This window comes from Podarcis bocagei (assembly GCF_964188305.1).
Source record: "Podarcis bocagei genome assembly, chromosome: 17".
Taxonomy (NCBI): domain Eukaryota; kingdom Metazoa; phylum Chordata; class Lepidosauria; order Squamata; family Lacertidae; genus Podarcis; species Podarcis bocagei.
In genome coordinates, this window is record NC_138143.1 from 35671730 (window position 1) to 35694865 (window position 23136).

The window sequence follows — 23136 nt, forward strand, 5'->3', positions numbered from 1 at the left end:
GGGTCCTCTCTTTTCCCTTTTTGAAAATAGGGACAACATTTGCCCATCCTCCAATCTGCCGGGACTTCGCCTGTTCTCCAGGAATTCTCAAAGATGACTGCCAGTGGTTCTGAGATCACATCTGCCAGTTCTTTTAATACTCTTGGATGCATTCATACTGGCCCTGGAGACTTGAATACATCTAAACTAGCCAAATATTCTTGTACCTATCTCCTTAGTTATTCTGGGCTGTGTTTCCTTTGCTGAATCATTTGCTCCAAATTCTTCAGGTCGGGCATTGTTTTCTTTATCGGAGAAGACTGAAGCAAAGAAGGCATTGAGGAGTTCAGCCCTTTCTGTGTCCCCTGTTTGCATTTCACCATCTTCTCCTCTGAGTGACCCCATTGTTTCTTTGTTCTTCCTTTTGCTACGAACATACCCATAAAAGCCTTTTTTGTTGCTTTTTAACCTCTCTAGCAAGCCTGAGTTCATTCTGTGCTTTAGCTTTTCTGACTTTGTGTCTACACGTGCTGGCTATTTTTTGAATTCTCTTTGGTGGTTTCCCCCCTTTTCCATTTTTTGTACACATCCTTTTTTAATCTTAACTCAGTTAAAAGTTCTTTAGATAGCCACCCTGGCTTCTTTAGGCACCTTCCATGTTTCCGTCTCATTGGTATTGCCTGACGTTGTGCTTTTACTATCTCCCTCTTAACAAACTCCCAGCCATCATGAACTCCCTTTCCTTTTTAGTATTGTTGTCCATGGGATCATCACCCAGCACTTCCCTAAGTTTTATGAAGTCGGCTTTCTTAAAGTCAAGAAATTGAGTCATAAACCCTATCAATAGAATGACTCTAGGCTGTAAAAATAACATTCCATTACAAAGAAACTTGGCTGGTGGGAAAAGTTGCAATTAGTTCTATCACTTTATCTGCCCGTCAAGAAAAAGCTCCAGCTCCTTGATTTCTTCATATCAAGTTGCTGTTAAGGCACAGGAGAAAGAGGCATTTCATTTCAGCTAAACTGCACCAGTACAGTGGTGCCCCAGCAAGACGAATGCCTCGCAAGACGGAAAACTCGCTAGACGAAAGAGTTTTCCGTTTTGGAGGTGCTTCGCAAAACGAATCTCCTATGGGCTTGCTTCGCAAGACGACAATGTCTTGCGAGTTCCTGCGGGCTTTTTTTCCCTTCCCCCCCTTTTTCTAAGCCGCTAAGCCGCTTATCAGCTGATCCGATAAGCCGATAAGCCGCTAAAAGCCACTAATAGCGCTAATCCGTCAATGGGCTTGCTTCGCAAGACGAAAAACCGCTAGACGAAGAGAATCACAGAACGAATTCTTTTCGTCTTGCGAGGCACCACTGTATTTAAAAGTCTATTCTTGCTTGTCAACATTTTCTCAAGGCTCCAGTCAAACATACTATACCAAATACAAACTTCTTCAGTAGAGGAAATACCTGGCAAAGCACATGGCCAAGAGGCTAGCGCGCACTCTCTCTTTCTCTATTTACAAAACCTCTCTCTCAATAACAACTTATTTATTCCAAAAAGCAACACATTTACAAAAACATGCTCGTACACGGAAAAAACAAACAATCTGAAAGAAAAGTAAATTATTATTTTTAAACGTCAGCAGACATTATTATTTTGTAACAGACGCCGTGAGAAAATGAAAGAGGCTCAAGCCTCATCCCTGGGATTTCTACCTTTTCCCAGCCAAATTCAACACAATTATCTCTGTTATGCCATGAACGGACAAGCAACCCAAATACATGACAGGGATGCTTAACAACCCATTCCAACCCTTGCTTCCTTATCTCAATATAACCAAGCTTCAGAGCGTCTCTATATGGTGGGTATTTAAATAAATAATTGAAAATTAAAATCTAACTAGCCAGAAAGAAACTAATTGGCTCAGGGAGGATCAGGAGAACCCCCTAGATACTCCGGGTAATTGATACTCAGCAAAACCGAGCCTTGACTGGGATCCCAATGATCCCATGAATGCAAGGTGAGGCAGCCAGCAGACAGAAAGTTAAAGCCCGGCAATGCAATTCCCACCCCATCCACACACAAAAACTAATGTAGAAGAACCCTCTAGAAAAAAGACACAATTTTTATCCATCAACAACAAGACCAGGGTGGGGTTGGACCTTTCCCTTATAGTTTTCCATGAATTTTACTGTCCATAAACAGTATTTTACTGTTCGTGTAAACCCTGAATTACCATAATCTCTCTGGGAGGGGGCAGCACGAGCAGCTGAGACCTTGTTGCATAAGTGGTTCCCCCATGCAGCGACCTTTGACACACAGCGCCGGTTCACCAAAACATGCTACGATCTCACTTTCATTTAGGCGACATAGCTGCTTTTCTGCCTCTCTAATCAGAATGCCAATGCCTCCATGGGCCTTTATTAAAAGCAGCAAAAATGTGCACACAGTAAAATACTGTTCCCAGCCAGTGAGTTTTCCGGTTTGCAAACGTTCATTGGAACCTGAATGTCCGGCATGGCTTCCACGGCTTCCTGCAGCCAATCGGAAGCTGTACCTTGGTTTCTGAACGTTTTGGAAGTTGAATGGACTTCCGGAACGGATTCCGTTCGACTTCCGAGGTACCACTGTACTTATACCTGATATTTAACAGAAACATGATCAAATGCACTTTAAAAACTGATAAGTAGATTTTCAAACACCTACTTTAAGCATCTCCATTTCAAGTTCATCATCATCTTCAATGGTGCAAAGAGAATCCTCTTCATCCTCTAGATGGCTTGATTCCTAAAAGGAACGTTTCAAAGTGAGTGCAGTTTCTATTTTGCTGTTGCTTCTCTCTGTGAGCAAACATGACAGCGGCTGATGTTTGTGCCTTTCCCCCCATTGATAGGGCAACTGAGGTGGGGGGGGGCAAGGGGCATGTCCGTACCATTTTGTAGTTCTGTCTCTTTTTCTGTTCATTTAGATGTGACGGCCATTATGCCATCCCCCAAAGCAGCCACTTTGTGTTATGCCACGCCCCATAGTAGTCATGTGTGGCTCATGCTCACAGCACTTTCTCCCCAAAATGATGGAGACCCTTGTAACATGAGAAGGGTTATGCACAGCCTTATTATTGAGTTAGGAGAGGGGTTTAAAAGTCCGATATTTTGTCACAGGAGAAAACAGGGGTTTCTCAGATTTCTAGAAGCAAGCAGACCCCCGCCCACCTCTCATACAATACTGCTTCAGTTGTTGCAGCCCTACTGAAATCTGGGAGAAATATCTGGTTGTTAATAGATTAAACATTACAGTGGAACCTCGATGGCCGAACGTATAATCTGTTCTGGAATAATAATAATAATAATAATAATAATAATAATAATAATAATAATAATAACAATAATAATAATAATTTATTATTTATACCCCACCCATCTGGCTGAGTTTTCCCAGCCACTCTGGGTGGCTCCCAATCAAGTGTTAAAAACAATACAGCGTTAAATATTAACAACTTCCCTAAACAGGGCTGCCTTCAGATGTCTTTTAAAGATAGGATAGCTGCTTATTTCCTTCACATCTGAAGGGAGGGCGTTCCACAGGGCGGGCGCCACTACCAAGAAGGCCCTGTGCCTGGTTCCCTGTAACCTCACTTCTCGCAATGAGGGAACCGCCAGAAGGCCCTCGGTGCTGGACCTCAGTGACCGGGCTGAACGATGGGGGTGGAGACGCTCCTTCAGGTATACAGGACCGAGGACGTTTAGGGCTTTAAAGGTCAGCACCAACACTTTGAATTGGAACACTTTCTGGAAGACCGTTCGACAACCGAGGCGCAATTGCGGTCGGCAAAATCCATTGAAAAAATGGGAGAAATGCAGCTCGGAAGGCGTTCGACTTCCAAAAATCGTTCAAAAACAGAAGCATTCCCTTCCGGGCTGTCGACGTTCGGGTTCTGAACTGTTTGGCTTCTGAAGCGTTCGACAACCAAGGTTCCACTGTGCTACTTTTCTTAGACCCTTATCCAGATAGACTCACCTTAGACATACAAGCCATTTCACTTAGCAGCTCCTCCTCAGCCTGACGCTCCAACATTTGAAGTTCATATTCAGTTATATCTAGCGACATTAAGCACTCTCCCACCACAGCTTTAGGTCTACTGTCTGAAGCATCATCTACGTGTTTTTCCTTATTAATTTCCGATTCACCTTCCATTAGGGCTTCCTTTTGGACTAGTTTGTGACCCACACGATTGATTGACTCAGACGTGACCTTGGAAGTCAAGTCTGATATTTCAGTTTTTTCTTCATTACCGCAGATCATTTCTGAATCTGTAGTATCTCCCAGCTCCATCTGGATGGTAGGCTCAACAAGCAGCTCTCTTCTGAAAGCCTTGAAGTTTTCTGACATGGCAGCCAAAATTTCTGCAGCTCTATTAAAGAATGTCAAAAAGGCAGCGCAAGCTTCAAAATGGGCTTGATGGATTTATCCAAAGAGGGTTAAAGCAAACTTGGATGTATTCTTGGTCTGATCTAAATGCACTCCCCTTTCTTAGTAGGATCCAGAAAACCATACATACAATCCAGTTATCTATTGCCCATATTTTAGCCCTTATTCAAAAGCACTTTTCAATTAAAAAACAAAGGTTATTCAATTACATTTAAAAAATAGATCTTAAAAGACACAGTTAAATCCAAGAAGGAAAAGGGATCATTAAAAATAATCAACAAGCTAAAGGAGAATGGAAATTTAGCTCAGACTAAGTCAGACAAAATTAAGATGTTTTCACAGTTCAGAAGAGGCGGGGGTACAACTCTTATAATCTGGGTACCACAATTAAAAAAAACTTGTCCTGCAATCCAGGCAAGCACACCTTAAAAGGCAACTACACATGAAATATTTCTTGATGCGCTATAAAATACATTCAGGGGGTCTCCCGACATTCTTAAAAAGATTTTTTAAGGAGTAAACGGAAATGCAGTAAGAAATAAGGCCCAAAAAGCTATGGTGCAAGTACAGACGTCCTGGTGCAAGTAAAGAAGGCCTGTCTTTGGTTTTGTCTTATCAAGCCCACTTAACTTATATGATTTCATAAACATACAAATTGTGCACTCACTGAATTAGATCATTAATGTTCTGAGAAAGAACACAATACCATTAATTTGTACCAATAAAGCAAACAACACCTAACCTTTGAACGTTTGTAGATTGTCCAAAAGTGCCAGGAAGATTATTTGCTAAATCCACCATCTCCTCTAATAAAGATGCGAATTCCTTCTTCATTTCACTTGCCGATAGGGCCCCATCTGTTTGTTTTTAGGGGAGGGAAGGTCAATGTGAACATTATTTTTACCAAGCACTATGTGCTCTTTTCCAGTTACCTGGCTTTGAAACAACAACAACAACAAAGTAAAATTCATTGTTTTAATAGCAATTTACTTCTCTTAAAATGTCAGGCCTGCTCGCAAAATAAGGGATATTGCAATGATTACTTTTAAATGGGCTTCCACTGGGCTTTTTCAGAGAGGCAAAGAATTCTCCTAACATGTTTCATATGCATGCTTAAATCTTTCTGGTCATTCTTAAATCACCATATCCTTGCTATGAAATGAGTCTACCACCTAAATCCTAATTATTAATAAATAATAATAATAATGCAGTGTTAACCTTTATGTTGAGTTACTACAATGTTGCCTACATGTAGCCGTTTCCAAAGAATGCTCAGAAACTGCAACTCATCCAACATGCAGTTGCGGGTCCATTACTTGCCAGTCTGTTTCATGGACCCAATTCAATGTGTTGGTGCCTTGCATTTTTTTTCATTAAAGATGGAAGATGAAGGCAAAGAACAGTGGTACCTCTGGTTACGTACTTAATTCGTTCCGGAGGTCTGTTCTTAACCTGAAACTGTTCTTAACCTGAAGCACCACTTTAGCTAATGGGGCCTCCTTCTGCTGCTGCGCCACCAGAGCACGATTTCTGTTCTCATCCTGAAGCAAAGTTCTTAACCCGAGGTATTATGTCTGGCTTAGCGGAGTCTATAACCTGAAGCGTATGTAACCCAAGGTGCTTCAGGTTAAGAACAGTTTCAGGTTAAGAACGGACCTCTGGAATGAATTAAGTTCTTAACCCGAGGTACCACTGTATACTTTTTTTTTAGAAACAAGCTCTGCTGATTTCAGCAGTGCATTCCCCGGTAAGTACACAAGTTTGCAACCGAATTATCATATATATATTTACTTATTTAAATATTTGCAAACTGCACTTACCAGAATATATAACAATGTGGTGTGCAACATACGAACATAAAAATAGGATAACAACCAAAAGAACATCAGTGATGTATCAGTAAAAACCAATTGGTTCTCTCTCTCTCTCACACACACACACACACACACACACACACATATATTTAAGAGGGATTTTAACAGGGAGAGGGAGGTGGCACAACATGTTTTATAGCAGGCACGTCTAACTCCCAAGAGAATGCGATCTACTCCCCCTTTTGGAGGGAGACCCAAAGTTGTTGAGTTGCTGACCTTTGGGGGGGGCGAAGGCAGAGTTGTTTACCTTTTTTTAGGGGGGGAAGCAAAGCATGTTTAGCTTTATATTGGGGGGGGAGACATCGCTCACCTAAAACAACAATGCAGCAGTAACAACTGCTTTTGTTTTCTAACTCGTTGGCAAAACACCCATTTGACACAACAGAGGAAAAGAGCGACGGCGGCCAGGGACTTTCACTCCATTGCTTATCACTACCACCGATTGACCACGATCATCCGGGGATCGACCAGTCAATCACAGTCGACAGGTTGGACATCCCAGTTTTAAAGCATGAATTGGAAAAGCCCTCTCTGCTAGCTAGGGGTGATGGGACTTGTAGTCCAACAGCAGCTGGGGATCCAAGTTTGAAACAGTAATTCATTGTTTAGTGCAATGTGGACAATCCAAGCGTACTTCCAGGTTAGCAAATGAGGAGGTGCTTAGAAGCTTTCACTTCTGCTTCTAGTTAACCAAAGCTAGTCAACTAGAGCAGCTACGGTAGTTGGAAACAGTCACTCGCTCGGAGCTATCTCTGCTGCTGCAAACTCTCATCAGCGTCGCCTCATTATCTGTGGATCCACGTGGCAGAGGAACCAAATAAAAGCACTGAAATTAACCAGTAAAGCTATAAATGGCCTGAATTTGCGGTATCTGAAGGAAACGTGTGTAGAATGCATCCATGTACAGGGTCATAGTGTACGCCCTAGTCTTCCAATTGTATAGAAAAATGCAATGCCTTTTAAAAGACTCCCCCGTCCCCCATGCTTTTTGTAAAATACAGTCATTGGAAAGTCATGCTAGCAATCTTTCCAATCTAAAAGGGACACCTTTTGAGGTGTGCAAGGTATTACTATGTATACCAAACAGTTTGCGGTTTCATTCAAGTATATGACCACACCCACTCTATTTTCCCACAGCTCTGATAATACACACAGTATGAACTCCCAGTATGTTTCCGTGCACAATTCAAAGTGTTGGGGCTGACCTTTAAAGCCCTAAACAGCCTTGGTCCAGTATATCTGAAGGAGCGTTTCCACCCCCATCGTTCTACCCGGACACTGAGGTCCAGCACTGAGGGCCTTCTGGCGGTTCCCTCATTGCGAGAAGCCCAGGGAACCAGGCAGAGGGTGGCACCCGCCCTGTGGAACGCCCTCCCACCAGATGTCAAAGAGAACAACAACTACCAGACTTTTAGAAGACAACTGAAGGCAGCCCTCTTTAGGGAAGCTTTTAGTGTTTGATGTATTGCAGTATTTTAAGATTTTTTTGGAAGCCGCCCAGAGTGGCTGGGGAAGCCCAGCCAGATGGGCGGGGTATAAATAATAAATTATTATTATTATTAACTGTGTCTATCACGTTGCCCAATGCATTTTAGGAAAAGAGGAAAGACAACAGAAGTTGAAAGTGGGGATGGGTAGAACCTCATTATGGTTTACAATGAAGCTAACCTTTTTCTGCACTAATTTGCATCTGCTTAGAAGTACTCATGTTCACCAGTTTTTCGTAAATGAGAAGGCTAGCCTGCAACATAAGAGCAAAGAGAACTTTTTAATGCAAAAGGTAATGCTTAACATTTTTTCTCAGTCCATATAATTTAAAACTACCTATCTCTCTCTCAAAATTTTTTTGTTTTTATTAGCATCTTAACAGTGAACATTCTTTTAACACTGTGCTCAACTATTTTTTTTAAAAAAAGTCTGTTCCAACTCATAACAAGAATTTTCAAGGATGCATACCATTTAAAATAACAATAATGAACAATTTTAAAAATTATAAAACCATAAAACAACGGGGAAACAGCTTAATACAGTTTGAATAAAAAGTGGGACTAGGTGGGAATTCTCAGCGGACAGCAAAAAGGTAACTAGTCATTAAAAGCCCATGGAAATAAGGTCTTGGCCTGGCAGTTAGAGTTCATTAGTCTAAGCATTAGGCAAGGAGCCCTGGGGAGATCAATTCAAAGTCAAGGCACCCCCATGGAGAAAACCCCTTCCACAGATGCCACCTGCCTGATCTCTGACAACAGGGATAGTGAGAGAATGATGCCCTTAACTGGCAGGCAGCTTCATGCAAAATTAACGATGCGTGGTTAATGCGGAATTCTATGAAGTTAATTATGACCAGAAGCTTCCAGATTGGATCAGAAGCCATTTCTGTTTCTTTTTGGCAGCCCAGTCCTATGTAGCTGGGATGTCCTCCAAGAAATGTCCTCCTGCTTGGCAGGGGGTTGGACTCGATGGCCCTTGTGGTCTCTTCCAACTCTATGATTCTATGAAATACTCTCTCTCTCTACCTTCTGAGTGGCTTAACACTTCTTTTAATCAGAGAATTGAGGGAGCCTGTAACATTGGCCAAAACCACTGATTCTCACCCGTATCAGTTGCTTCTACTTTTTAAAAGCAAAATGTTACGGTGCCAACAAATATCAAGGAACAACACTCAGCCCCATATCCCCCATGTGACTTTGCAATTCTGGGATATGGTTTATAGAAGACAGAGGATGCTGCTCTCTACATAAGATCACTTCAGCACTACCAAGGGAAAGTGTCTTTGGTAGGATCAAACAGGAAACTATGCCTGGCAGTAGAGTTCTGGGTTAATTCACGGGACGCTGAGAAAGTAAGAGGGTAGGGGCTGTGTACTCAGACACAAGGCTCATCCACATCTTGGCATATTAAGCCGATCATCATAACCAGGCCATAGTAAGCTTGCAAATTGCATACTGCCAGACGTCACCTAGAAAAATATAAGCTTCTTAGTACATACATAAGCATCGGTGGCGGCATACAGCTTTTGCTCCTCTGTAAGGGGAAACTGCTTCCAGTTACCACAACGGACCGATTTGTCTTTCAAAAGCTGTTTGTGGAACAGATGCTTCAGAAGGTTGTTCAGGCTCCAGATCTCTTTACATTTGAGCTAAACAAAATAAGTTGCAAACATTAAGCGCGAGCTGTTTTTGAGGCTACATCAGATAATAAGCGCACAGTGATATATTTCAGATAGAGATGGAATAAAACTAAATCGCAGGTTTAAAATGTGTTCGGAGAACACGCTAAATTTTAAAACAGAGGTTAAGGGGAGCAATAGGCCGTGAAAGAATTTCATGATACGAAACCTTAAATCAGCTACCTTTAACATGAGCCATGCTGCAATTAAGTGTGTGTATGGGAAATCCATCCAGAAGACAAAATGTTTATCAAAGAGTTAGTGATTCTAACATGGTTATCCTTCCTGCCTCTGTTCCTTCCCCCTTCCCTCGCAGCTGTTAAGTTTTTGATAGTGTGAGAACAGTTTTTGATGTCCTCCCTCGCAGCTGTTAAGCTTTTGATGGTGTGAGAACAGTTTTTGATGTCCTAATCAGTGGTGAGGAGGTGAAGCCCCACATACGCCTTAATCAGTCTGGGAGGATAGCGCTGGGAACCTTCTGTGATGTTGGAAATTGTTATGGGAAAGTGGGGCATTGAAAGGAGATGGCTATCTATAACATCGGATGGCTTGGGCAGAGTTTTTCAGAAGTTTGTGCACGGACTGATTGGCTGCAGGGCCGTGCAAACTGAGGCTACCTGGGGGAGTCACTTCGCCACATCTTGAGGGCTTCCAAGTTGCAGGTAGAAGTGCATGCTTGGTATGTATATATTGCTCGTTTTTTAGGAATAAAACCTTCTTCTCACTCGTGTTTTGTATTGCTTCTGAATCTCTTTTAAAAGAACCACCTTGCATTTGGCAAGACAGTGTGGCACAATGAATAGATGTATTCTGGAGGCGGTTGGAGGATGGATGGTGGCTAATGGATTAAGGTTGAATCCTGACAAGACAGAAGTACTGTTTTTGGGGGACAGGGGGCAGGCAGTTGTGGAGGACTCCCTGGTCCTGAATGGGGTAACTGTGCCTCTGAAGGACCAGGTGCGCAGCCTGGGAGTCATTTTGGACTCACAGCTGTCCATGGAGGCACAGGTCAATTCTGTATCCAGGGCAGCTGTCTACTAACTCCACCTGGTACGCAGGCTGAGACCCTACCTGCCCACATCTCATCAGAGTGGTGCATGCTCTGGTTATCTCCCGCTTGGACTACTGCAATGCGCTCTACGTGGGGCTACCTTTGAAGGTGACCCGGAAACTACAACTAATCCAGAATGCGGCAGCTAGACTGGTGACTGGGGGCGGCTGCTGGGACCACATAACACCAGTCTTGAAAGACCTATATTGGCTCCCAGTATGCTTCCGAGCACAATTCAAAGTGTTGGTGTTAACCTTGAAAGCCCTAAATGGCCTCGGCCCAGTATACATGAAGGAGCATCTCCACCCACATTGTTCTGCCCGGACACAGAGATCCAGCGCTGAGGGCCTTCTGGCGGTTCCCTCATTGCGACAAGCAAAGCTACAGGGAACCAGGCAGAGGGCCTTCTCGGTAGTGGCGCCCGCCCTGTGGAACGCCCTCAGATGTCAAAGAGATAAACAACTACCTGACATTCAGAAGACATCTTAAGGAAGCCCTGTTCAGGGAAGTTTTTAATGTGTGACATTTTAGTGTATTTTTGGTCTTTGTGGAAGCCGCCCAGAGTGGCTGGGGAAACCCAGCCAGATGGGCGAGGTTCAAATAATAAATTCTTATTATTATTATTATATCAGCTGAGTAAGAGTAAAGTTCTGTATCATTAGCTGAAAATATTCATCACATAAGGCTCAGTGTGCCATAACTCACTAACAGAGCCTCTGCCTTGCATGAAGACGGCCCAATCCCTGGCATCCCCAGGTAGGGCCGGGATAGATCCCTGCTGGAAGCCCTGGAGAACTACTGCCGATCAGTGTAGACAATACTAAGCTAAATGGGCCATTGGTCTGACTCAGTATAAGGCAGCTTCCTATGTTCCTGTGTTTTGTGTCTTTGGATCAGGGAGTTCCAGAAACCCAACACATTACATGAGAATTCAGTGAACCCTGGCCAAACAGTACTCAAGTGACAAGCAAGAAGGCTCATCCCAGATTTGTGGAAAGTGAAATTTCTAGCTACTGAGACGGTCCATTCTCAGTCTCTCTAAATTCCTATAGATTCATAGCCTGGGAAATGAATTCTTTGCACTAGGCTGATCTGAGGCCAGCAACCATAGTAGTTCCTCAATCTTATTTATATTTTAAAAATCACAAAGTTTCATATAATGCAGAATGAAAATACAGTCCAATAAGCAAAAGCGAAGGAGAAGAAAGTATTTGGCACAATATGAACATTGATCCTAAAAGGATCTCATTATGGGATATCCATTTTCATTTGACCATGTTTTACATTTAAAATTTAAGACATCACTAGCTGCAGGAGATTCATCCAGCAATGTTAGTCTAAATACACAGCATAGGGTTTCTCACCTACAAAGCTGATCCTCTACAACTTCTCTGCTGAGTACCCACTCTAATAACAAAGAGTGAGTTATTATTACCTTTTCATTAGCAAGGTCACCCAAGTCCACAAGGCTCTCCAACTTGATTTCAAAATCACGCATCAGCTTCCATTTATCCCCTTCGATACCAACCCCAACTTTTTTAATAGTGTTACTTTCAAGCAATTTCTTTAGTGCCAAAGGAAAGTCTGAAAAGATCAAGCATGCACATTTTTAAAATAACCACTTAAGGAATGTATATCCTATCTATTTAATGTAACCTTAGGCTTTTCACAATGCCTTTTTTTAAAAAAGAAAGAGAGAAGTAAATTATATGTTATTCTGGTCTCTATCACAGATGCACCACCTCAGCTATACATTAAATTACCGACCCACCAAAAAAAAAAGATATTTTCAGCTAGAAGTGCTGAACAGACAACAGAATATTTCATTACATATTTTTTTTACCCCACCCTTCCTTCCAAGAGAATTCTGATCATATTCACCAGCTGATCTAGAGATACAGCTCACAAATTCAAAAGAACTTAGGTTCAGCCCAGAAAGATAGGAGACATGAATATTAGCTACAGAGTTGAAGTACTGTGTATGCATTAATACATAATGGATAGCACTGAATCTGAAGCACTGAGCTTTGGTTCACAGGCTCAGTGGGAGCAAAAGAAACGAGCGTGAAGAAACCAGTGTCACCTCCCCAAACAACCTGACTTAAGTGAGGAGAAGAAACACCAGCAGCTGAGGAATTGGTGTCCCCAAAAATCCCTTGCTAGGAACAGAAAGCTGCAGCCAAAACAATTTCTTTCCGGTTCAGGAACAGCCACACAGGCTTTGGTCCCATGAGCACCCTGCATTTAAAGCACTACGATACCACTTTATACATTCATGGCGTCACCTAAAGAAACATGGGAAATATAGTTTGTCAAGAGTGCAGGGAGGAGTTAAAAAGGTAAAGGGACCCTTGACTGTTAGGTCCAGTCGTGGATGACTCTGGGGTTCCGGCGCTCATCTCGCTTTAGCGGCCGAGGGATCTGGCGTACAGCTTCCGGGTCATGTGGCCAGCATGACCAAGCCGCCTCTGGCGAACCAAAGCAGCACACAGAAACGCCATTTACCTTCCCGCCGGAGCGGTACCTATTTATCTACTTGCACTTTGGCATGCTTTCGAACTGCTAGGTTGGCAGGAGCAGGGATCGAGCAACGGGAGCTCACCCCGTCGCGGGGATTCGAACTGCCGACCTTCTAATCGGCAAGTCCTAGCCTCTGTGGTTTAACCCACAGCGCCACCCGCGTCCCTCAAAGAGGAGTTAGAATACCCATATTGCCCTCAGAGAGCTACAATTCCCAGAGGTCCCTGGGAAGAAGGATTAATTTTTAAAGCACTCTCAACAAGTAGCTGCTATAATATTCTTTTTCTGCCCCCACTTTGGACCTGGAAGGCCCTGGAAACGAAGAAAAGCAGTAGCAGGAAATTTGAGCATGTCTTTCCCTACACAGCAGAAAAATACTGAATGCCCGTTCCCAGATATTGCTTCTTTTGGATCTGGGAAAGAAAAGTAGTGGAACTGTACAGGCAGAGATATGTTGTGACATGATAAATTCCAACTGTACTTCCTTCTGCACTAAGAATCCTACTCTCTCCTCCCCCAACAGAATGAAGCAATTTAAATTGTTGTGCTAAACTGACACCTCTGAACTTTCCAGTTTACACATCAATAAAAACAATATTTTGCCTGAAAAGAAATCTGATCAGATTTGCTACAACAGAAAAGATTATCACACTAGGTATCATGGAGATCAGGATCCCTTCAGGTAGATATCACACTTGACATAGTGAGAACTTCCCTCCCTCCACAACTGCAAAATACTCACCATGAATCTGTACTATACATATGCAGTAGAACTGCATAGTACAGTTCTATAGAGTTATATATTTGACCGGTATTACACTGTGGGAAGGATTACAGAACCTCCCTGAACACCGAAATCCACCAAGATGGTTCTCACATTGCATAAGTTAAGCAAGTCCAGCTTTTCTTGGTTACAGAGTTTGGACTGCCAGGGTACAAAACGTCCTACTATTGTGAGAACAGGCCTTTTGCTGCTTTACAAAATACCGTATTTTTTGCTCTATAAGACACACTTTTTCCCTCCTAAAAAGTAAGGGGAAATGTGTGTGTGTCTTATGGAGCAAATGCAGGCTGCGCAGCTATCCCAGAAGCCAGAACAGCAAGAGGAATCGTTGTACAGCGATTCAAATTTTTTTTTTCTTGTTTTCCTCCTCCAGAAACTAGGTGCGTCTTATGGTCTGGTGCATCTTATAGAGCAAAAAATACGGTAAATTGTGTTCAACAAAGCAAACAAACTGAGCTACAGCTTAGATGAAAGGACAACTTAACAAGTACAATTTGTTGAGATTAACTACACAGTACTGACTTGACATAGAAGAGATGTGAAACAAATAGCACTTTTGTTCGGATCCACAGAGTTGGACTAAAGCGACTTTGCCCTCCTTCCCCTTAGTGTAGCATGGCGGCCATTCAATGTCAAATCCTAATGCAGCTCCATAGGATAAGGTTGTACTAGAAGATAAAAGGTATTAACAGGATTAGTACAGTGCAATCCTGTGCAGGATTATTCAGAAGCAAGCCTTTCTAAACCTAGAGAGCATAGATTTGCACAAGTAATATTTGTTAGTGTCTTTTCTTCCTTCAAGAAATACTGCATGACTATTTTATCAGTTCTGTGCCAGACCTAGTACTTGCAAGGATCCTTAGTTCTAACTTGACATGAAAGACTGTATAAATCTTTGCAAGGGGGGGTGTCCTTCATTTTTTTAATTGATTGATTCATTGTGTGTGTGTGTGTGTGAGAGAGAGAGAGAGAGAGAGAGAGAGAGAGAGAGAGAGAGAAATATTGAGGACATCATACCTCTTTCAATTAATGGCCCTTATTCCTAGATTTTGGAGGTGGCTCTCACATTTGGATCAGATTTGTCTATAACAGCCTAATGAACATAATTTTTTTTTCAGCTTACAAAAATGAGATGCCATAGGGTTAGCAGTTTAAATTAAACTTTCAGTCTCTTACGCAATATCCTCTGAGAGTAAGGAACAATCGTTTGCATTATAGCTGTAAACAACGGAACCATGGAATTCTAAGAAGGGAAGGTTGTCTTCCAGGGCACTCCGGTGGACTGGATTATTCTGGTTCATAAAAATGCAAAAGAGAGCTTGTTGTAAAGGATGTTTAAGAAATGGTTTTTCAGATCAATCATACTGGCACAGGTCACAGTGCGCTTGCCTTCTTGTCCAGGTTACAAAAGCATCACAACAATTTCTGTTGATAGGTAATTAGAGAAGTTAATGCATCCAATGCATACCAAGAAAACGCTTTGCCCCACGCATATATAAAACATATACATCTTCCAACACAGAGATTATTTGCTATGTCACCACATGCCATGTCATCAACTCAATCTCCACTACTCAACCTGCAAACCTTAAGGAGAGTCACTGATGACTGTTCCTTTGGAATACTTTTCAGGTCATGCAATCACAACACCCAGTCCTCATGAGCAATGGTATCAAGCTAACATCAACACTATTTGGGACATAATAAATCTAAGAAATGCAGCAGTTTTACATTTTTTCGTGAAATGGAAAAATTCTATGTGATTTGCTAATTAGAAACTGCACACAGAAGTACAATCAGTGCTGCATTTCAGAGTCTGCCACTTTTTACTTTTTTTTCCTTCTTGTTCTCTTGTGTGAATCAAGCATATTCCCATTCCTTACCTTTTTGTCCCCTTTGGCCTGTTCAGTCATCCACTGAGGTAGTTTATTTGATGAAGAATCCATATTCTTATCAAATTTGTTTGGATTTGTATGTTAACTGGAATAGAAGAAAAAACAAGTATGCAACTTGGCTCAGTCTAATCTAAAATGCTTTGTGTGGCATAAGTCATTCCATTCCAATCAGTTATTTTGGGGGAAATCAGAATATAAGTTTTCCACATAAGTAAATATAACCAGTAGTGATGTATGGAAGTGAGAGCTAGACCATAAAGAAGACTGGTCGCCGAAGAATTGATGCTTTTGAATTATGGTGTTGGAGAAGACTCTTGAGGGTCCAATGGACTGCAAGAAGATCAAACCTATCCATTCTTAAGGAAATCAGCCCTGAGTGCTCACTGGAAGGACAGATCCTGAAGCTGAGACTCCAATACTTTGGCCATCTCACGAAAAGAGAAGACTCCCTGGAAAAGACCCTGATGTTGGGAAAGATGGAGGGCACAAGGAGAAGGGGACGACAGAGGGTGAGATGGTTGAATAGTGTTCTCAAAGCTACCAGCATGATTTTGACTAAACTGCAGGAGGCAGTGAAAGGCAGAAGTGCCTGGCGTGCTCTGGTCCATGGGGTCACGAAGAGTCGGACATGACTAAATGACTAAACAACAACAACAAATAATATAAAGAAAATATATTGCTTAACCATAAAATATTCAAAGGAGGAACTGTTAAATTGCAATCATAATCCCATTTATGTGGGAATAAGCCCCATTAAATTTAATAACACTTACTCCTAAGTAGACACGGTTAGGTTATAATAATATTATAATAATTTATTATTTATACCCTGCTATCTGGCTGAGTTTCCCCAGCACTCTGGGCAGCTCCCAATCAAGTGTTAAAAACAATACAGCATTAAATATTAAAAACTTCCCTAAACAGGGCTGCCTTCAGATGTCTTTTAAGAGAAGATAGCTGCTTATTTCCTTCACATCTGAAGGGAGGGCGTTCCACAGGTTTCCATAGGTAAAAAGGACTTATTCCACAGAAAGTGTGTTTAGGAATATTTGTAATGTTACAGCCTAATACAGTCAGAAGACAGCCCTGTTTAGGGAAGCTTTTAATGTTTGCTGAATTACTGTATTTTAGTATTTTGTTGAAAGCCGGCCAGAGTGGCTGGGGAAGCCCAGCCAAATGGGCGGGGTATAAATAATAAATTAATTACCGTATTTTTCGCCCTATAGGACGCACTTTTCCCCCTCCAAAAATGAAGGGGAAATGTGTGTGCGTCCTATGGGGCGAATGCAGGCTTTCGCTGAAGCCTGGAGAGCGAGAGCGGTAGGTGCGCACCGACCCCTCTCGCTCTCCAGGCTTCGCGGACCTCTCCGCAAGCAGCGGAAGCGCTCCCGCTGCTTGGGGAGAGTTGCCGGCATCCCGAAGCCTGCGCGCGCTGAAATCAGCGCGTCCAGGCTTCGTGGACCTCTCCGCAAGCAGCGGGAGCCAGCGCTGGGCTCCCACGGCTTGCAGAGAGCTGCCTGTTTGGGGGCTGGGGTCGGGGGAAGCTCGGGCCGCCCCAGCCCCGCGCCTGGGGGGGAAAATAATTTTCCCCCCTTTATTTCCCCCCCCCCAAAAAAAACTAGGTGCGCCTTATGGGATGGTGCATCCTATAGGGCGAAAAATACGGTATTATTATTATTATTAAATATTATACACGTTTCCCCAGAAATAAGCCCTCCTCCCGTTTTATAAAATATAACTTACTGCCAGGTAAGTACATAGGTGTGCAGCCTAACAACATTGCAAACTGACGTAACTATGCGAGTATGGAACCAGTGCAGAGGGCCCAGAAGTTACACAATCAATTTCTGCGTGTACATACAACCTTATTCAACCCAGTCATAGACATTGCCAGTCCGAATGAGGCTCGGCGTTGGAAAACTCACCTAATCTAAGCCTTCCTTGGGATCCTCACCCTCATCCTAGCAACCTTTCCCGCCAGACCCGCTAAATAGCCGTCACAAGCCGCCGACGCTACTGTCGCAACCGAATGACGTCGTTTACCGCGCCTCTCCAGCCCATCCCTTCGCCCTCCCTCCCTTTTCCGCAGCTGTCAACTCTAGAAGGTGAAATGAGGTGAGACGCATGCGCGTAGCGCTTTCCGCGCCCGCCGGCCTCTGGCGCCCGCGCGGCATTCTGGGGCTTGTAGTTTGCGGTTCTGTGAGGGGAGGCGGGAGAGGAGGCCGGTAGGCTTTGGCGACGGGAAACGAACCCCCGGGCGCCCCTCTCCCCGCTCGTCGCCCTGCTACTTCTGTCCACTAGCGCGGAGAGCGGGCTCCGTCCGGGCTTTCCGGCGGAGGAAACGGACCTGAGGCGGCGGCGGGAGGCGAGCCGGGCGGGCGGTAGGACCTGCCCGGCCGGGGATGCTCCTCTCCGGCTCCCTGCGGGCGGCAGCGCGGGGAAGGCGAGCGCTGCGGGGGCCAGCGGCGGCTGACTGGCTAGCTGGCGAGCGAGGAAGGAAGGAAGGAAGGAAGGAAGGAAGGAAGGAAGGAAGGAGGCGAGGAGCGGCTGACGAGATGGAGTAAGTATCCCCTCGCCCGGCTCTCTCCTCGCCCGCCTCGCCTGCGTGTCATGGCGGCGGGTGATCCTTCCCTCCCCACCCCACCCCCCAGCACGGAGAGCGCCGTGTCTGTCGGCCTGAGGAGATGAGGGGGTGTCCGTGGGAACAGTCACCTGCTGTGTCAGGTGGAGGGGTGGGGGTTGCTCCCGCAGGTAGAAAAAGCGGGGTTGGCTTTGACCCTGGGAGGCTGTTGCCGAGGGCGGCGGCGGGGGGGGGGGGAGACGGCCGAGCAGTTAGAGAGGCTTGTGGTGGCGGGAAGGCCCGTAATCGGGAAGGGTGGCAATTTATTTTTTGCCTTTATTCCAGGGGTTTCCCCTTCCCCTTATCCTGCATCCCCAACAAAGGGCATGCTACCTTCTGCCTTGAACGGCGGCGGCGGCAGCAGCAGCACATGCAGAAATTTCAGAAGAGGGGCGCTGGTATAGGGTTACCTTTTCTTTCTTTTTTGCTGGCCCTGATCCTGTATTCTAGAATCATAGAGCTGGAAGGGACGACGAGGATCATCTAGTCCCACCATCCTGCGATGCAGGAATATTTTGCCCAACGTGGGGCTCGAACCCACCACCCTGAAACTCTTGACCCTGAGATTCAGAGCCTCGTGCTGTGCCAGCTAAGCTATCCCAGTCCTGACATGCTGAAATTCAGCAAATGAAGGCTTTTCTATCATATATTATTATTATTATTATTATTATTATTATTACCTGTCCCATCTGGCTGGGTTTCCCCCAGCCACTCTGGATGGCTTACAAAACATGTAAAAAACATAGTAAAATGTCAAACATTAAAATCTTCCCAATACAGGGCTGCGATCAGATGTCTTCTAAATAATAGTCCCTTCGCCAGGAAAAGCTGGCGAAAGTTTCTACATGCCAGGAAGCTATTTAAGGCACAAGCAGGGCCAGTGAAAGTGGGCAGGGGGATGGCAGCCCTACATCACCGCTTTTCTCTTTTAAGATTTATGCTCTCTTTAACATTATTAATAACCTTCAGAAATTTTGCATGTGAAGCTTTTACCACAATGTATCCCTGTCAGGAAAGGCTCCAAATCCCTCCCTGCCCCTTGTAACATCCATAGCTATTATGGGTTGAACGGGCTCTGTTTCTCTCTCCCTAGCTCCCCACAGTACTGTGGGTTGGAATAAAAGGCAAGAGGAGTGTTACAGGAGCAAGTTTCTAGTGAAATTAATTATGTACAGAGAGGCTATTGCCGGGAAAGCAGAATAGGCATGCTGGATGTCTATGGTGTTATGCATCTTTGTCATATATTTGTTGTTTTCAGTTGATTGGTAAAGATGGAGAGAGGCAGAGGAGGAGGAGGAGGAAGGAGTGTGGGGGGCTCTGGCCTACACAGGAGCATTTACTCCCAGTCCCAGCAGCAGTATCATTATCCTGCCTCCTCTTCTCAGGCGGGCTGCATGGAGATCCAGGAGCTGGCCTCCAAAAGAGTGGACATCCAAAAAAAGAGGTTTTATTTGGATGTGAAACAGAGTTCCCGAGGCCGCTTTCTGAAGATAGCAGAAGTCTGGATAGGAAGAGGCAGGCAGGACAATATCAGGAAAAGCAAGCTGACTCTCTCCTTGTCAGTAGCTTCTGAGCTAAAGGATTGTCTGGGAGATTTCATAGAGCACTATGCCCATTTGGGCCTAAAAGGCAGCCAGAGTCATCGGAATGATCACGGTAATGGCAAAGAGCAAGATTCAAGAAGACGGCAACACCATCACCCACCATCACCTCCAGCATCAGTTGGCTCAGAAGAGCATCTTCACAGCGTCTTAAAAACTGAGTATATTGAAAGAGACAATAGGAAGTATTACCTAGACCTGAAGGAGAACCAACGTGGACGTTTCTTACGGATTAGACAAACCTTGATTAGAGGACCAGGCATGATAGGATATTTTGGTCACAGTTTGGGACAGGAACAAACTATTGTCCTTCCAGCACAGGGGATGATTGAGTTCAGGGATGCTTTGGTCCAGCTCATTGAAGAGTATGGTGAAGGAGACATAGAAGAAAGGAGGAGCGGAGGTGATGAGCCTCCTGAACTCCCAGAAGGGACCTCCTTCAGGGTAGACAACAAGAGGTTCTATTTTGATGTGGGGTCCAACAGGTACGGTATTTTTTTGAAGGTAAGTGAAGTGAGGCCTCCCTACCGTAACACCATCACTGTCCCATACAAAGCATGGACAAGATTTGGGGAAAACTTTATCAAGTATGAAGAGGAGATGAGGAGAATTTACAATGGCCATAAAGAGAAAAGAATGGATACAAGAGGGGACAGTGGTGAAGAACAAGAGGGTCTTGATTAGAATGTATTTCAACTGGCCAAGAAACAAAATAGAAAATTGGCTACAGATACTGATACGTAGTTGTTGGAAGAAGATGCCTTTCTTTTTGTAAGTTCTTCCCTGTTGTTAGATAACACCAATATATAAAATATTACAAGGGTTTGGTTGTCATATTAAATTATACCCAGTAATATCTCTGTGATTTCTATCAGAATAGTTGAGAATAGTTAACCACCCAATGATTCTGAAAATTCCAATAATTTCATGGTCTTCAAAGACTACTTGTGTATAATAGCGCTAAATCTCTTATTACGACCTTTAAAAGAATCTGTATCAGGTTTGTGTTGCAGTGTAACATGATACAAGTAAGGCAGATCAAATTAATGTCTTCTAATACTAACCATAGAGCATTTATGACCAAAACTGATCTTTAAATTTTAAATACTTGTATTGGGAAAGGTATCTTTGAATAACTATCTGCTGGTCACTTTATGGTAAAAATCTTGGAAGCGTGGGGGAGGGGGGATCAAACCTCTATAGTGTATTGGCCAGTAATTTCATGGTTACCTAATTTTATGATAACCTATTAATTTTAAGTGTCCCAACAATATAAATCCATGTTTGATTGTTTGAGAGTAATGTTTATCATGAATCATCCATTTGTATGGACTGCTTACATCATGTGAGGAGAGTTTTATTTAAATAATGTTGCAACATTTCAAAAGCTATTTTTGTATTTGTGGTGTTAAGGGGCTCCAGCAAGTTGCTGTGATGTGGGAATTTAGTAGGTGGTTACAGTTGGAATTAAAATTCAAAATAAGGAGGTTAAATATGTGATGTGGAAAAGTAGTAGAATAATGTTGTTTTTATCTTTATACTTTATGAAAATACTTTGAGAGATTTTGGTGCATCACTTAACTGGTACAAAACGGATCTCTGATTTCACACTGATGCAGTTGAAGCATTCAATAACAGCTATCAGCACTTCCCTTAAATCTTACATTTCAAATCTATATTATTATTGCAGGCCACAATCTGCACTTCTTTTGTTAAATCATTAACCCATGATCCTCCAGCTTAATGCTGTAGAGTTACATCTTGATCTGTAGAGTGATATCTAGAGACAAGAGTTCCAATCATGAGAAGATTTTTAAAAAATACCAAGATGATGAATGGAGAATTCTGTGTTGATTATTGATAAAGAAAAGAAAAAAGTGAACTTGCACCAAAATCACCAAAGGAACTTTAGAAATGTGTGTTACAGTTGTGACAGAGAAGGGGGGGAAAGATGTATGGACTTTAATTTCACTGTTTTAGGTGAGTTTCCCAATATATAAAAAGTGGACCTATTCAGTGTTTGGTCTAGTTTCAGAAATAACAATTAATGAGTAATGTCAAACCTAAAACTAAGATTTCCAATTTGGTTATTTTAATTAGTAGTGGCCTACTGGGCCATGATCTCATTGAAAGGTTATACATTCATCTTAGTATAAAAGTATACTAAGAGATGTTCTGGGGGTGGAAATTAGACATCTGAATGAAAGAGTTCTATGTACTGTTTGTGATGTTTTAAAATTATAGTGAGTTGTCTAAGCCTAAATTACCATATTGCTGATTTGGTGCTGCACGTCCCAATGCCTATAGTAATGGTAGTAGTGTTGGATTCCAAAATACAGGATCCATGAATGTAGAAACTCCTGATGCTCACATTCTCACAACTCTCGTCTCACTATGAGGAACTTCCCCTTCCCCCTCAGTATGCAACATGTTTAATTCTTAGATCAGTCAATACGTTTTTATTGGAATTTTATGGGAACTTTATCCTATCCTGTTAAATATGGTTCACTGAAATATAGAATCATAGAATTGGAAGAGACCACAAGGGCCATCGAGTCCAACCCCCTGCCATGCATTCTTCATATAAACTTTTAATTGATAAAAGTATACAAATTGTCTAACTGGTTGTCAAAAAAAGGCATTTTCCCTGTTTTTAAAAAGGAAATAGCTGTGAAGTGGTATCTTTACGCTTCAGTCAGAATTTATATTTGTTTATACACTGGCATGTGCAATTTTGCATCATTGTATCTAAATCCTGTTTTCTGGATTTTGCCATGGATTCTGTACTCAACCCCACTCCAAATTTCTGTATCCCCATTCCATCTGTTTCCCCATTTTCATCTGTTTACAGGGGCAGGTTGTTGTCTTCTTCAGATCAACTATGCCCTTAATTAAATGCAGTGCTTTTTTTCTTGGGGAACACAGGGGGACTCATAACCCTAAACATTTTGTGAATCTTTGTACTTTCGTCTATTTACTGTATTTATTTTCCCCAATTTAAACTATAAAATGGTGATTTTCTTGAGTCAAAATGAGAGTACCCCTAAACATTTTTAAGGAAAAAAGCACTGATGAAATGCACATGTGAGCATCTGAGACTGACTACACATGAGCTGTAAAGTGGCCATCTACTATATACAGTATACAGTGATTTTGGCTTATCCATTGGAAGCAACTGCTTCTTTCATATTGTCATATCCAAGGGTTATATAGTCAATTTACAAAGCTC

General features: G+C 43.0%; 2 protein-coding genes across 3 annotated transcripts in view; one reads left to right on the plus strand and one right to left on the minus strand.

The window, feature by feature from the left end:
* The window catches only part of WRN (WRN RecQ like helicase), a 77802-nt gene extending 60066 nt beyond the window's left edge, over window positions 1-17736 (minus strand). Inside the window, exons 1-4 of the mRNA XM_081177129.1 lie at window positions 17612-17736; window positions 15675-15771; window positions 14968-15083; window positions 14314-14459 (exon numbers count right to left, since the gene is read on the minus strand). Coding sequence (XP_081033255.1) covers window positions 14314-14459; window positions 14968-15083; window positions 15675-15737 — 325 coding nt within the window. The 5' untranslated portion in view covers window positions 15738-15771; window positions 17612-17736. The remainder of the gene's footprint in view (window positions 1-14313; window positions 14460-14967; window positions 15084-15674; window positions 15772-17611) is intronic.
* A 448-nt stretch (window positions 17737-18184) lies between these two features.
* PURG (purine rich element binding protein G) lies at window positions 18185-21203 on the plus strand. 2 transcript variants are annotated; one of them, XM_081177235.1, is made up of 2 exons: window positions 18185-18246; window positions 19565-21203. In XM_081177235.1, exon 2 carries the CDS (start codon window positions 19578-19580, stop codon window positions 20589-20591), a length of 1014 nt encoding a protein of 337 aa, XP_081033361.1. In that variant the 5' UTR covers window positions 18185-18246; window positions 19565-19577; the 3' UTR covers window positions 20592-21203. The 2 variants fall into 2 exon arrangements, with proteins under 2 accessions (XP_081033361.1, XP_081033362.1); XM_081177236.1 differs by having other exon boundaries at window positions 18203-18246; window positions 19692-21203.
* Window positions 21204-23136: the final 1933 nt, after the last annotated feature.